General features: G+C 38.3%; 1 protein-coding gene across 1 annotated transcript in view; it reads left to right on the top strand.

Moving 5' to 3' along the window:
- LOC127420834 (thrombospondin type-1 domain-containing protein 7A-like) overlaps window positions 1–17064 on the top strand; it is a 228482-nt gene that overhangs the window by 180719 nt on the left and 30699 nt on the right. Inside the window, exons 13-19 of the mRNA XM_051663396.1 lie at window positions 2724–2990; window positions 5718–5896; window positions 7041–7174; window positions 7295–7448; window positions 11307–11448; window positions 11743–11858; window positions 11950–12067. Coding sequence (XP_051519356.1) covers window positions 2724–2990; window positions 5718–5896; window positions 7041–7174; window positions 7295–7448; window positions 11307–11448; window positions 11743–11858; window positions 11950–12067 — 1110 coding nt within the window. The remainder of the gene's footprint in view (window positions 1–2723; window positions 2991–5717; window positions 5897–7040; window positions 7175–7294; window positions 7449–11306; window positions 11449–11742; window positions 11859–11949; window positions 12068–17064) is intronic.

The following is a 17064-nucleotide window of genomic DNA, read 5'->3' as shown; positions in this document are numbered from 1 at the left end:
CAAACGCCTTTGACAATTGCTGCTCATGTGCCCTTTTCCTAAGCACCCAAAGCACATTCCATTGACTTTCATGAACTCCACCTTTTCTTTGTTGGATTTCCTTTTGAACATGTTGCAGACCTCCAGTGTGTGGTCTTTACAACAAAATATACAAGATTTTTTTACAGCAACTGAGAAGGTATTCTTTGGTCTTTCTTTGAGGTTCAGTTTAGTTGTATTATTTGATTGTTCCAATTCTGTCGTGATTGCTGTGGCAAAACTGCTCCCCCTGCTGACCGGTTTGATGTTGGGTTTTAAGGTTGTTGGTTTTGGTTTAAGAAGTCTTTTATTATCTGCTGGACTTTGAATTTCTCCAAAAACTGGATCAAGTACGACTCGTGCTTGCCTTTCAATAAACTCGAGGAGATCTTTAAACTTTGGTTTTTGTTTGCCGGTTTCTTGTATGTTGCAGGCAACGGCTCTCCATTTATCATGCAGTTTAAAGGGCAGCTTAGATACAATAAGTTTCATATTTGCTGCGTTTTCCAGGTCTTCACCATAACCGACCTCCTGCATTATATTGAAGCAGCTTCTTAGGAAAAGTGCATAAGATCTCAGAGCAGGCCCATCTTCTGCTCTTATACCAGGCCAATTAAAAGCTTTATCAGTGAATGCAGATGCTATTTTAACATTATTTCCAAAAATCCATTCCAATTGTTTCTTTGCTTCTTCATAACCTGTACAGGGATCCATGTGCAGACAGCTACGCACGAGATGTTTAGGTTGCCCTGAAGTAAATTGTTCGAGATAATAAAATCTGTCTTGCATATTGACTGTTTTGCTTTCAATGCTTTGTTCAAAGGCCTTTATAAATGCTGTATACTAAAGTGGGTTGCCATCAAAAACGGGAATCTCCCTCGTTGGAAGAAGAGATAATTGTTGTTGCCTGACCAACATTTCAGTGATTTCGTTTTGTTTTCTCATAACATCTACAAGAGCATTATTTTCCAGATTAGCAGAGCCAACTCCATCTTGATTTCTTGTTGTTTGAGTGAACTCTACGTCTGTTTTAATCAGGTGTTTTGTAAGATGACGTGGACTTACTCTTTTGTCTGACAATTTTGTCAATGCTTGAGCTATATGTTTTGCTGGAGTAACAGCAGGAAGAATGTAATCAGTAGATGTGTTAGACTCAGAGTCAAACAAACCAGTAGAATCTACATTTGAGACACTTTTTTGATATTTTGTTATTGATGCAGATTTGAGAATTTTCACCTTTACATCAGCTGCGGCCAGCTCAACATTTAAAGCAAGCTTTTCCTTTTTTGCTTTCAAACAGGCCTCCTCCATGTCAAGAGCGTTCTTCTGTTCAAGAGCTTTTGCTTTTACCTTCAGAGAGCACGCTCTGCTTCAGCTTGCAAGTAAGCTGCTGATGTACTGGAGGCTTTGCTGCTCTTACTAGAGACAATGCTGGGGGCCTTAGCAGTGACTTCTTTTTGAATAGGGGCCTTTTCTGCTATCTGAGACACACTATCATCTGGCCCAATAGCGTCTCCTAAACCCTCATTATTTTCTTGATTCTCATCATCTGTTGCACCCATCCACTTGGAGGGTCCATTTTATGCGCAAATTACTCAGAAATTACTCATATATTTATGAGAATTACATGAATGAGCACCATTGCCTGCATTGATTTAGTACCCAAGTCACTAAAGAAGTATGTAGATCAGGTAATGGTGCAGACAGGGCCTAAGAATTAGTGCTAAATGCAATTTGCATGGTGCAGTCTTGCTGGCCAGTTCCGAGTGCTTGATTGTCATGGATTCAACAGACTAACATTATCTGGCATTATTTTCATCTGCACCACTCGTCTGGATAAAATGGTGCTGGTGCAGTCTATAATAAAACGAATTTACATAGAAAGGAGGCATGTTTGCACTGAAAAGAATGGCAATGTCTTTATTTTAAAACACATGGAGCAGCACTTCACCAGTGCAGATAATACCTGGTTAAACTGGATTAAACAAGACAGGTTTTTGCGTGATCAATTAACCTGATTGGACAACACTCCATGATTGAAGTAGTTTTGCTAAATGCTGTCAATTACATGAGTGTGCCTGAATCTCACCTGAGCCAGAAACAGGGTTTAACCTGTAGCGTAAAGTGCCATGAGGCGCTTAGTCACTGATTTAGAAGGTTACAAAAATACAGTGTGTGTGCCAAAGACCTAATTGCCCTTTAAAAGACCTGCTTCAAGTCTGGCAATTGTACAAAAGGATTACATGAGTGCATAGGTATTTTAATTTGGATAAATCTAAATTAGGATAAGTTTAACTTAATTCTTGACCATTTTCTTAAAAAAGATTGAAAGATTCCCTGAACACTGAACCATTTTATTAAAAGCATTGTTCACCCAAAAAAAAAAAAAATCAGTTATAATTTTCTCACCTTCATGTTGTTTCAAACACATGTGACTTTCTTTCTTCCATTAAACACAAAAGGAAATGCTAGGCAGAATGCTAGCCTCAGTCATTATTCAGTTTCCATGTTTGGACAAAAAATGCATTGAAAGTAAATAGTGACTGAGGCATTTTGCTTAACATCTCCATTTGTGTTCCACAGAGAAGAGAAAATTATAAGTAATGGGTGACATATTTTTCATTTTTGAGTAAACTATCCATTATATTATGTCTTCTAATGTTTGTTGATCTCAAATTTACTGATTTATGTGATTGTGTGCTCAGGTAAAAGCAAAAAGAGAGAGCAATGTAAGAACACCCAGATGTACCCTCTGAGTGAGACCCAGTACTGCCCCTGCAACAAGTACAACGCCCAGCCGGTGGGGAATTGGTCCGACTGCATCCTGCCCGAGGGTGGCCGTGTAGAGGGTCTTTTGGGTATGAAAGTGCAAGGTGATATCAAGGAGTGTGGCCAGGGCTACCGATATCAAGCCATGGTGTGCTATGACCAGGATAACCGCCTTGTAGAGACGTCACGCTGCAACAGTCATGGTGGGTTAACAGTAATGACACACATAAGTGATTTGAATATAATGTACAGTGGGATCCAAAAGTCTGAAACCTCAAGTGAAAATGCTTCTATTGTGAAAATGCTAACATGAACTGCACACATTTGTGCAAAACCTGATGATTTGTGTTATCACAGCATTATTTGATAATGTTCCAAAAAGCATCCTGTGTGGAGACAAGGAAATCTGGTCTTTGTACAAAATAGTTAACATGGTCAATGTTCCAACTTTGCTTACAATCGATCAGACCTACAATTAGTCTAGAATATTAATTTTGTTTTTCCTTTATTTCACTTCTAAACTTTTCTTTCTTTTTCTCAACATCCTAAAACGTGTTTATTTCCAGGTTTTAATGAGAAAAAAAAGGCCAGAATTTCAATGTGGTCTTAGGCTTTTGTACCGTAATATATGTAGTAATACAAATGAGAGATACAATTAACTGCAAGCATCAAACTGAAAATACAAACAAACAGCTACAAGCAGTTTTCTCAGTTTCATCCAATTTGAAATGCATATGAGCTTGAGCGTTTTGGGGCTTTTGCAGAATATGTTTTACTAAACAACGCACAAAAGAAGCATGCATGTTTTCAAAAATGTATCTTTTACTTAGTCTATCTTGACTTAAGACAGTAAAGAGCTTGTCTCGCTAAGTATGTTTTACACCCACTGATGCTCAATACAAAAATCAATGCAAAAAATTAGAGCTCCACAACAGTGTTCATTGTCTAATTCGGTATGGGCAACTTTCATCATCTTCTACAGCATGGGATACAGAAAAGAGCATTTAGCAATCCATTCCTCTGAGCCCCAGATTAAACTGCGGGAAACTACAGTGCTAGATCAAAGCATGTGGAATGTTTTGGGCAATGCGGGAGCTCGGTGATGTTAAGACCTCTCTTTTTATGAGTCACAATTCATTCGTATGGATTGTGCGCTCTCAGCTTGAGGCCTGTGAGTGACTCAGAGACTCAGCATCCCTAGAGTGCAGATGTGCTGACAGAGGCAGGGCGTTACCCCCTCCCTCTCTTTCATTTCCTGCTGCTTATGAGACACCCCTCGCTCCTATCAGACTCTGTGCTCCTCACGATTTGAAGCATTGTTTCTTGTTTGTGAGACTGTCAGATTGACATGTTGCCTGTGGCGATTTGTTGGGGGGTCGAGCCTGTGTTTAATCCAACTATGAGAAGATACATTTCCAAAACAGAATTCAGTGCAAAGGATTCAAAAGTGCATGATGGATACAAATATTCAAGACAACATGATTTTTTTATTTTATTTAATTTTTCCTTTGGTTTGTTGTCATTGGATTGTTTAAGCACATTTTTTGTGAGTTGTCCAATTTAATATTTAAAGGCACAGGCTGTGAATTGCAAAAAGATAGCCCAAAATGTATTAGTATGTGTGGGAATATATATATATATATATATATATATATATATATATATATATATATATATATATATTTATTTTTTTTTTTATTATTATTTTTTTTTATTATTTATTTTTATTTTTTTCTGATTTAGAACAACACTAGCAAAAATCTCTGGAACGATCCCTCTAATGATAATAGGCAGAGAGATAAGGGGCCGTTCAGACAGAATGTGTTCTTGTGTTAAGAAAAGGTGCTGAATATCGCAGGTGTCTCGAGACACATTTTTAAAAGTTGATGTTCTTTTTAACTTGACATGGCATCTTAAAAACATGGCGCTCATGTGTAAGATGCAAAAAAAAAAAAAAAAATTACGCAGCGCAACAGTCAAAGACTGACCATCTAGTGCATGTTTACATAAAAAAACAATTTACAAAAAAGCACAGACAGATGCAAAAACGTGTTCTGTTTGAATGGCACCTACTCGATTTGTGCTGAAGACTTTCAAAGTTATCTACTCCTACTTTCATCTAACATGAAAAATATATTGTTCATGTATACTGTAAATCGTATGTGAAAAAATTATTTCCATGGTTATTGATGTAGAGGTCTCTTACTCCTTGAATATGTTCATAATGGGACGGTTAAATACTGTGTATATTGCACAATGGTGATTGAAATCAGACACTGTATTCTAAAATTTTCTCATTAACAAAAGGTTTGTTGTCCCTAGAAGGAATGATTCATTTATGACTTCTTATTGGTTCATAGACAGGTTGTCACAGCAAATGTCACTATCTGCCTAAAAGCAAATCAGATATCTCACATTGTGCCTTAACATCTATATGCAACCAGCAACCAGAAATGTGTCTCTTTGTGTCTTTCTGAAATTCTCATTAAGGCTGCTGTAAAGCAATTGGTTTTTCATTAGTGATCTTCCAATGGCATTTTAGCATCAAATATTGTTGTGCTTGTAGGTTTGAAGGAGCAATGCATTATAGCCAATGTAGAATACTTGCGGCCTCCTGCAGCCTACAGTTTGAATAATCCTCTTAAATATTCGTAAAATATTTACTTGAGCTATTTCAAGCCGGTTTATCATACCATCTGTTTGGCTTTCCCACCAAGAATGTCCATTATGAAAGCATAACCTTTGCAAGTCGTGATGTAAAATAAAACTTCAACAGAAACCCAGACACTGTGCTTCAGCCCTGTTTCACTTGTCAAAATGTATTAGACAAACTCCAGTAACTATTGTTATAACAGCATCATGTGAACCTCATGTTGGTTTGACTGACACTGTTTTAGAAACCCTCATTTGTCTCTATCTTACTTTCACAGGTTATATTGAGGAAGCTTGTATTATCCCCTGCCCATCTGACTGCAAACTCAGTGAGTGGTCAAACTGGTCTCGATGCAGTAAGTCTTGTGGCAGTGGAGTCAAAGTACGATCCAAATGGCTTCGAGAAAAACCTTATAATGGCGGAAGACCCTGCCCCAAACTGGACCATGTGAATCAGGTATGTAGAAACTTTGAATCCAGTCATATTTATTTAATGCTGTTGGATATGCACTGTCTGTTTTAATGATTAATTATCATAAGAGTCATTAAACTTGCAAAGGTGTCATAAATGTTCAATTAAAAGAACAAACAGAATAACATGTTTTTTTTTTTTTTTAATTAACACAGTAAGGGGTTTACTAATATGTTCAAACAATCGGGCATCTTCTATGCTTTAGAATTGCATCAGATTTTTAAAAAGGAGGGCTGAAATGGTGTGAATATACACAGCATGAAAAGATTGTCCTCTGAGGTTCTTTAAATGACTGATGACATGTAACAACTTCTCTGCTCTCTATGTTTTCTCTTTCATCTTCTCTCCTATCATGGTGGGAATCCTGCCACAGGCTCAGGTAAAAATCTCAAGTTTTATACCACACAGAAACACACCAATGTTTGAATTTTGCACTCCCTTGACTCAGTTGATTTTGATTAATTTTTTAAAGAATCATTAATTCAAGATCTTGATAAATTTACGACTCGACATGCTGTAACGTAGGAATGATCTGAAAATTAGGGGGCACATTGTAAAAGCAACCAGTTTGCAACCAGTAAATATAAAGAAATTATATGTTAAAATTATAATTAATAATATAACAAAGTCCCTTTATGGCTAGTCAGGTCACTTGATGGCCATATTTGTAACGCTTCTGTTAAGCTATTTTCTATTGATACAAGTACAGCTCCTATTTACTGTACTTGAATGGAGAAAAATAAAAATCTCCAAAACGACTGGTCAAGATTTCAATAAAAAAAAAAAATAAAAAAAACATATTTCAAATCAGCAATAAAATGTGACAACATTGGTATCATAAATTGTACTTCTTTAGCTCAAATCTTGCATAAAAAACTATATTTTTAAGCTGATCCAGCTATTTTGCATGCACATTCTTGAGGAAACAGATGGGCGACACCTCTGTTGAAAAGTTGACTGGCTCTAACTATAAAGCCAGACTTTTATTCCTAGAGCAGCCATATTCAACATTGCAATTTCTCTCATTCATAATTATAGAAGTTACCCATATCATCCTATAATGTTTCTGGTTATAATAAGTTAAAATGTTTGCTTCGCCCCTGCTGAAAGTGTTGTGGTGTATTGTCAGGTGTATGAAGTGGTTCCGTGTCTGAGCGACTGTAGTCAGTATGTCTGGGTGGCTGAGCCGTGGAGCGTCTGGAAGGTCAGCAGTGTTGATCTGAAGGAGAATTGCGGTGAAGGTGTACAGACGAGGAAAGTAAGGTAGGAGTATCACAAACAACAACACTAAAGCTACTATTATAGCTTCATAGTGTTAAGAAGTTCTAAGTTCATAATAGTTAAATGAACAATAAGCTCACAAGCTTGTTTCTTTTTATGAAGGTGCATGCAGAACACTGTTGATGGGCCTTCAGACCCCGTAGAGGACTATCTCTGTGATCCAGAGGAAATGCCTCTTGGGGCCAGAGAAAGAAAACTTCCCTGTCCAGAGGACTGTGTTCTGACCGATTGGGGCCCTTGGAGTCTATGCCCATTAGTAAGAAAAAAAATATTTATAAAGAAATTAGGAACACCTTACAATATGGTTATATACATTAACATTAGTTAATGCACTAGTTATCATGATTTTTACAGTGTCAATTAATCTCGATTAATGTTAATTAATAAATATACTTTAGCTTATTGCTATAAGTTTGTGTTAGCTCATAATGCATTAGTTATTGTTAACATATACAACTTAATGTTATAAATGGATTAGTATACTGTATATAGAAATAACATTAACCAAGATAAACAAATACAGTAAATGTATTGTTTTTTTTTTTTTTATAAGTTCATTTTAACTATTGAATTAACAAATGTTAACATACTGTATACAACCATATTGTAAAGTGTTATAATGTTATTTAATGTTTGATATAGTAAACAACCACATTTCCCTCCAGGGTATCTCGATGGGTAGTTTACCCCTAATTTAACATTCCACGCAGCATTTTTCAATGCACATGTCCCGTGAATGCCCAACCGTTGTCTGGGAACTTCAGTGCATACTAGTTGGCCAGTGGGAGTCTAGAACTCTTCCACCTATTTTTTCCATTTCCTGTAGAGGAGGATTTGACACACAGCATATTTTTTCAGAGCAGCTCACAAGCTCAGACAGCACCAATTGAACATTGTATCTTTTTTGTCGGCGGTGGACCAGCAGTCAGTAAATACAGGAAAAATTGGAAGTCACTGGTGTGGATAGTTTTTTTTTTTTTGTATGGTGGGGGTGGATGCTTGGAGTTTGGTTCTTCTTTTTGTTGGGTTGTGAGCTTACGCTTTAAATATTTTTTGCAGTGGCATAAGCCTGTGTACAGGCATTATTTGGAATTCTCTCAGGGGGAGGGTTACTCATGTCTCTTTCAGTGTGATTCCCAGGCATGTTGCCACCAAACTGCAAGGGAACTAATTGCCATGAATACAGAGGGGATCCCTGCAGTGAAAATGTGCTAAAGCTTAAACCATCTTACACATGAATGTTCTGACATCAGAGAGGCATTTATTTCCCGCAGAAGGAACAACCAACATCTGAATTAGCACGAAAATTTGAAAGCAAAATGTATCCGCTGCATATATGCCAAACAATTGAAGATGGCCTTTTTAAATAGATTGTTCATTTTGTTGTTCGTTTCACTGCTGAAAAAATAAATAAATCGTAAAGTCAGCATGAAATGGAAGTTGCAACCAATTTTACTTCCTTTCTGCGACGTATTTCTGAGTGAAACTGCTCATTGAATTAGAAAAAAAATGTAGGGCGGTGACATGATTTTATCCATCGGTTGTTGATTGGATTGTGAAAAGTGGACACTGCATAGCGGAATGGAGGCAGATCTGAATGCAAGTTTGCAGTGGACACAAACACACACCCCTTCCACCGTGCTGCTGAAGCCAGAGCCCTTTATCGGTGAAACTGAGCAGTGATCTCAACACACTAATGATCAAACTGACAACATAAACACACAAGCACATCACTGTCTTTTCTTATGTCGAGGCTGTAGCTGTTGAAAAACGAGCGTGTAAAAGATTACAACATTTTAACATTCTGAGTCACAGTACACTACATATACAGTGCATCCTGTAAGTATTCACAGCGCTTCACTTTTTCCACATTTTTTATGTTACAGCCTTATTCCAAAATGGATTAAATTCATTATTTTCCTCAAAATTCTACAAACAATACCCCATAATGACAATGTGAAAGAAGTTTGTTTGAAAAAACTAAAAAAATCACATGTACATAAGTATTCACAGCCTTTGCCATGACACTCAAAATTGAGCTCAGGTGCATCCTGTTTCCACTGATCATCCTTGAGATGTTTCTACAAATTGATTGGAGTCCACTTGTGGTAAATTCAGTTGATTGGACATGATTTGGAAAGGCACACACTTGTCTATATAAGGTCCCACAGTTAACAGTGCATGTCAGAGCACAAACAAAGCCATGAAGTCCAAGGAATTGTCTGTAGACCTCCGAGACAGGATTGTATCGAGGCACAGATCTGGGGAAGGGTACAGAAAAATTTCTGCAGCATTGAAGGTCCCAATGAGCACAGTGGCCTCCATCATCCGTAAATGGAAGAAGTTTGGAACCACCAGGACTCTTCCTAAAGCTGGCCGCCTGGCCAAACTGAGTGATCGGGGGAGAAGGGCCTTAGTCAGGGAGGTGACCAAGAACCCGATGGTCACTCTGACAGAGCTCCAGCATTTCTCTGTGGAGAGAGGAGAACCTTCCAGAAGAACAACCATCTCTGCAGCACTCCACCAATCAGGCCTGTATGGTAGAGTGGCAAGACGGAAGACACTCCTCAGTAAAAGGCACATGACAGCCCGCATGGAGTTTGCCAAAAGGCACCTGAAGGACTCTCAGACCATGAGAAACAAAGATTGAACTCTTTGACCTGAATGGCAAGCGTCATGTCTGGAGGAAACCAGGCACCGCTCATCACCTGGCCAATACCATCCCTACAGTGAAGCATGGTGGTGGCAGCATCATGCTGTGGGGATGTTTTTCAGCGGCAGGAACTGGGAGACTAGTCAAGAATGGGGGAAAGATGAATGCAGCAATGTACAGAGATATCTGTGATGAAAACCTGCTCCAGAGTGCTCTGGACCTCAGACTGGGGTGAAGGTTCATCTTCCAACAGGACAACGACCCTAAGCACACAGCCAAGATAACAAAGGAGTGGCTTCGGGACAACTCTGTGAATGTCCTTGAGTGGCCCAGCCAGAGCCCAGACTTGAACCCAATTGAACATCTCTGGAGAGATCTGAAAATGGCTGTGCACCGACGCTCCCCATCCAACCTGATGGAGCTTGAGAGGTCCTGCAAAGAAGAATGGGAGAAACTGCCCAAAAATAGGTGTGCCAAGCTTGTAGCATCATATTCAAAAAGACTTGAGGCTGTAATTGGTGCCAAAGGTGCTTCAACAAAGTTTAAGTTTGAGCAAAGGCTGTGAATACTTATGTACACGTGTTTTTTTTTGTGTGTTTTTTAAAAAAAAAAAATTTTTTTTATAAATTTGCAAAGATTTCAAACAAACTTCTTTCACATTGTCATTATGGGGTATTGTTTGTAGAATTTAGGAAAATAATGAATTTAATCCATTTTGGAATAAGGCTGTAACATAACAAAATGTGGAATAAGTGAAGCGCTGTGAATACTTTCCGGATGCACTGTACAGGGGGAAAAAAAACACTTGCTTGTGCTGTACATCCCAAGATACCTGCATTAAAAAATATGAATAACCTCCAGAGGCATCCGTGTTGATTTCATTAGAGATCACCTCAGCAATTCAGGAGTGAAATGTCTCGAACACATCCACGAATTTGCCGTTATTCCTCCTCACTCGAAATATAAATTCAAGCCAGCTGGCAATAGTTTGAGGAAAACAGACGAAAATACCCTGATCATCTCTGCATTAGCTGCTATGACGGCAGGTTTGTTTATAGTCTTGAAGGGGCAGGGTTAAAACTGACTACCACTTGCATACATCAGCAGAGCAGAGTCAATCATTTCACTGGAAGAGCAAGTCATGATATTTTGATTAAAGTTTACGAGGTCTAATATGTGAATAAAATAGAAAATATGCATGGATGTGAAACATGCATTAATAAAATAAACTGGGACAATTTTGATTGCATGCCGACTTTAAATCAAGCTAAGTTGGTTTGATGGTTTGTTTAGGTTGGTCTGTTGGCTGGTTTAGATGGGTTTTGGCCACTTTCAGCTGGTCAAGCTGAGAGACGAGCTTAAAAGAGCAAACCATATTAGGCTTATTTATGTTCTTTGTTTTGTTTTTTCAGCAAGGCTGTCATTCATTTGTTCATTGAAGGCTCTCTTTGTGTTTTTAAGCCATGCAATGCAAACAGTACAAGGCAGAGGACTGTCAGCCCTATCCGTCAGCCTGGTGAAGGAAAACAGTGTCCTCCAACAACAGAGAAGGAACAATGCACCATGAACACCAACTGTTTCCATTACTCTTACAATATTACAGGTAATTACAGACCACATCTTATCTGCAGCATTTGCATTAGCTGCCAGATCCATGTAAAGATAAAGGAATCACAGAGATCTGTTACACTGATTGCAGCTAATCATCTGTCAGCTTAAATGTTGGGACATTTTCAGACACTTAGAATGAGAAATGGAAACTCAAGTCTGAGACTGGCCCTTTTGTCACAAATAAATTGACTTGAGACTTGACTTAGACTTGTAAACAATTGTCTTGAAACTTGATTTAGACCTCAAATAAGAGATTTAATAAATGAAATTGATCTTTCACATCCAGACTGGAGCACATGTCAGCTGAGTGAACGAGCGGTGTGTGGGGTTGGATTCAAGACACGCATGTTGGACTGTGTTCGCAGTGATGGCAAATCTGTGGACCTCAAGTTTTGTGAGGAGGTACGGTAATATTGTTTACAGTATATGTGTAGTGTTGCTGTAATGCTTCCATTGTTGTAAATCCAAACTGTATTCATCTATGTTATTTCAGCTTGGACTTGATAAAAAATGGCAGATGAACGCTTCCTGTGTTGTCGAGTGCCCCGTCAACTGCCAGCTGTCTGATTGGTCATCTTGGTCTGAATGCTCTCACGCCTGTGGCCTTGCAGGTAGGCCGCCTCGAGAACTGAAACCACTCGCACTAGTAGTTGGATATGAGCTTGCACATGCTAAAATTTGCCGATTTTGTGTGATTGAATTTCCCTAAATCGGTCTGTTAATTCACACTCTCAGCAGTGCCTAGTTTGAATGAGTGTTATTGTCTGCTTCAGACAATATCAACAGCCTCAGGATGATTTTTTCGGTCTTGCGGTCCAAAATGTTGTTCTTTGATGTTAGCTAGCATGACTGGTTCCATGGAATTACACTGAGCTTTTAGTTGTCTTTTAGAGTGTTGGCTAAAACCACAAAAAAATTAATGGTGTGAGAACAATTGTGTTATCTCACAAAACCAGCATTTCAGAGGAGGATAATGATGTCCTTGAGTGTAATTCCATCTGCTCTGACGATTGATTTTGGGCCCATTATGATTGTGTGCTTGGGGCCTTAGAGACCTCTCCACAATACAAGGTGTTTGAGGCAAAGGGCAGCAGCAACAAGAGAAAACCCTGCTGCTATATGAAACCTGTACTGGCTTAGTTCATAGTGGCATCCCTAATCTGTCCCCAGGCAAGAAGATTTCCACAAAGATAGAGAATCAGCAGGTGATCAGTAGCTCTTAAGAGGAAGAGAGCAGTCCTCAGGCTTGTGCACAGACACGAATGCCAAATACACTACATGGCCAAAAGTATGTGGACACCCTGTTCTTGTAAATGAGTTTGGCTTTTCCAGCTACACCTACAGTATTATTTAAAGATGCATTAAATCAAGGATACAGCCATGAAATCTCCTTAGACAAACTTTTTTAGTAGAATGGGTCCACAAAGCTATATAGAAATGGTTTACTAAGTCTAGTGCGGAAGAACTTAACTGGCTTGACCTGAACCCCACTGATCACCTTTGGGAGAAATTGGAATGGCCCATTGCGCAACATGCACTGGCCTGACCTCACTGATGCTCTTGTTTCTGAATGGGAGCAAATCCCTGCAGCCATGTTCCAACATCTAGCCTTCTAAGAAGAGTGAAAGCTTTTATAGCAGGAAAGGGAGGACCAACTCCTTAATAAAGGTTTTCACTTGAAATATTCATCAAGTGCATCTGGGTGTGGCTTTTGGTTGTCAACATAATTTTGTCCATGTAGTGCAACTATTTTCAAACAAGATTTCTTGTAATTGAATCCAAGAGCTGAATGCAACAGCTTACAATGGCTACCTTGTGGCTCATTGGTTAAATTTTGTTTGCCCTAAACCTCACACACTGGCAGTCAGTAGAGAGATGGCAAAAAGTCAGGAAAAGATGAAACGGCAGAGAGATAGGAGAGGGAGAGAACCGAGATATGAGAGACCCCTACAGCTAGAAACTCACTCAAAGGCTCACAAGCACTTGTGTATCCACAGTTTTCCCAACTGAAGCCAGCATATATAAAGAGTAGGCCAGGTACTGGGAGTTGATTTGGTTTGTGGTTGTAGGAAAGCAGGGAGCTTCAGAGAGGATTGTCCGCAGGGAAGGTCCATCACGGCAGGTTTCAGAGAAGATGAATTGCATCTGGTACAACTAGCTTCAGGGCAGCGTGTCAGCCGGGGACTGGGCTATGATCGTATTTAACATTACAAAGTACCTACCCATGCCCTACAAGGTTGTGTACATTCAGCCTTTTTCTAAATAAAACAAATCAAGCTAGTACTAGGTACACTCTTTGCAAGCCAACACAGAAGAGAACTGTATTCTGTGGATCTGTAGTTTAGACTGCATTCAACACACGACAGACAATAGAATAGAAGTCATTTATTTCCAATGGAGAGTCATACGGGGTCTGAGTGGGGTTTCGACCATCTGCAGAATTTTCTGATCCATTTTGAGCTTCAGATGCATTGAAATATTTCAACTTGTGCGACTAGACTGTATGCGACTGCCAAACAGGATGTGACGTATTCCATTCCATTTTATAAAAGGTTTTTGACCTTTTTCTAAAGCCTGCTATTTAGGTATATTGGATGGTTATGAATGTAGAAGTCAGAATTGATTATTTATGTTGTAAATATATCACAAAATAATTGTATAATTAAATGTGTGATTAAATGTGCAGATGTGTCATTTATTTCTGCACTTGTAAAATCTTCATAAATCATATCTATGAATTTGCGCTCCCTATTTGCTGAATAAAATTAATAATGATATTAATAACAACAATAATAATAAAAAAAAATAAAAATCATCATCATAATAATAATACTTATTATTATTATTATTATTATATAACAGTATTAACAACAACAGTAATAATTAAAAATTAGTGAATAATAATCCTGAATTTAATTGAATCAGTTAATTGAATTTCAAATAATTGAATTTAAATAGTGTGTGCGTGTGTGTGCGTGTGCATACGTGCATGTGTATTTTTTCTCACACTTGTCTTTTACTATGGTATAACATATCTGGTATAATAAGGGAGGCCTGGATAGCTCAGCAAGTAAAGACGCTGACTACCACACCTGGAGTCGCATGTTCCAATCCAGGGTGTGCTGAGTGACTCCAGTAAGGCTTTCTAAGCAACCAGTTGGCCACCCGGTTGCTAGAGTGGGTAGAGTCAAATTGGGTTAACCTCCTCGTGGTCACCATAATGTGGCGCGTGGTGAGTTGTGCGTGGATGCCACGGAGAATTACACGAGCCTCCACACGCGCTACGTCTCCGCGGTAACGTGCTCAACAAGCCACGTTATAAGATGCGAGGACTGACTTTCTCAGACGCGGAGGCAACTAAGATTCGTCCTCCACCACCCAGATTGAGGCGAGTCACTACGCCACCATGAGGACTTAGCACGCATTGGGAATGTGGCATGAGAAAAGGGGAGAAAAAACATATCTAGTATAATATACAATATGTGCTTGTCTATGTGAGCAATCCTTGGTCAAAATAAGCTGCAATGTGGACCAGACTTTTTGCCGTATAGTCAAAGGTCTGGCTATGTGACACTAAGGTGGCAGTGCATAACAGAATTTGCTTCTTATAGGCTTGGTGACCTTAAATGGTAAACGGGTCATTTCTACAATTCTACGATAATGGGGTGGGCATTTAATGGATAAACTGGCCACTGCATGGTCTGCAAATGATATTTTGCAAACATAAATATAAACCTACATTGATGATTTTATTTCTGTTAACATAAATATTTTGACATTTTAAAATTACATTAATTTTCCCTATATCTTAACATAATGGGGTGGACATGTTATGCTTGACCACATAATTAACATCACAAAATAAAAGAAAACATAATAATACAAAACTCTAAATGATTTTTCTGAATGGCTGATGTCCAGCTCCAGTGTGTGTGTGATGTCATTTCATAACATATATTTTTAATTACAGTATCATGACATTATAGGGTGGACAATTAATCAGGGGACACACAAAAAACCTCCTCTATCAGTGTTAAAATGACACATTTACCACAAAGAAATACATGTTAGTTAGAGAATGTCATTCTAACCATTTAATTGGATCGAACAAAATTTAGTTTTGTTAAAGATGTTTGATGTGCAGCTCTGGGGACATGAGGAAATGACATTAGTGCAACAAATTAAAATTATTTCAGATATTAAAAATGGGCCCACAGTAATGTGTAGCATTATTAATAGTTGTTATTATTTTTACCAAGCCTATTAAAATTGTAATCAGGTTAAATTAAACAATATAAATATCATGATTTGTACTGGGGATTTAAATATCACTGAATTGTAGGAATGACCCAAACACCAAGGAAAGATGTATACTTATGGGCCTCTACAGAGGCGCACTCAAAGAGAGAAACAGCCACTACTTTAGTGTAAAATGGTCAGTGGTCTTTATTTCAAGTTTAGCACTGCATGGCAGTTGTTGCATATTACAGATTACTAGACCCTTCAAAATAATATTCTTCTTGCCCTGAGGAAAAACACATAAATATCTTTAAGGGCGTCTTAAGATCATAGAGTAACAGTAATGCACATTTTCAAGTTTTATAAAATTTCTGTTATTTGGTTCTTTGTTGTACCTCCTGCCATGTGAAATAATTGCTCTAGTAAGAAAAGGGTGTGGCAGATTCATGCTCGTGCATTTCCCACTGAGACTATGACTAATTGACAGAGTTTTATTGCAAGAGTCCCCTGGGCGCCACTCTTAAACAGCAGGATGCATTCTGCCTCCTGTCTGCACTCCAGAGAGAGGGAGAGAGAGAGAGAGAGAGAGAGAGAGAGAGAGAGAGAGAGAGAGAGAGAGAGAGAGAGAGAGAGAGAGAGATACTTTAAAACTCTTTATTTAAACATATACTAAACCACTAAAATACAATGTAATCTACCCATGCAATACTGCAGTGTGCATATTCAAAACAAAAACAAAATATTAAAACTGACCATCAGACATCACCAATTAAACACTATAGTCCCATCTTCACATATTGACAATAAAGCACCATTCACACCCCATTTAAACTTAAATTCAAGTAAGTTCTTTGTGGTTTGGTAGAATTTGTGTTCCACTCTGATTCTCGATTCAACCAAAGCAGTAACAATTTGCAGTACACTCATGTTTTTCCCCTCAGCAGCCATTCTACAGGTCTTCCAAATAGCTAATTTAGCTTGTCCAACTATAAAATTCGCCAAGGTACACTGTTCTCTGTGTGTTTTTGAATACTTCATCCATATGCATCCATAAATAAAAAATATCTTATTAAAACAGAAACCTAAATTTCTAAGTATTCTTTCCAGTAGAGTAAACAATGGTACTAGCCTGGAACATTCAGCAAAAACATGAAACACAGTCTCTAATTTGGTACAAAAATTACAGGATGATAAAACAGCTGTATTAAACTTAGAAACAAACATATTTGTAGGTAACACACAGTGTAATATTCTCCACTGCAAATCTCCATAACGTTTTGGAAGGGGACCTTTATACAAGAGCCTCCAAGAAGGAGCAAGGTCATCAGAAACCATAAGATATTCTTTCCATTTTGTATCACATCTGTGA

Source organism: Myxocyprinus asiaticus, chromosome 30 (genome assembly GCF_019703515.2).
Source record: "Myxocyprinus asiaticus isolate MX2 ecotype Aquarium Trade chromosome 30, UBuf_Myxa_2, whole genome shotgun sequence".
NCBI classification, from domain to species: Eukaryota; Metazoa; Chordata; class Actinopteri; order Cypriniformes; family Catostomidae; genus Myxocyprinus; species Myxocyprinus asiaticus.
The sequence above is the reverse complement of the archived record's forward strand: the minus strand, read 5'-3'. Positions and strand labels throughout refer to the sequence as shown.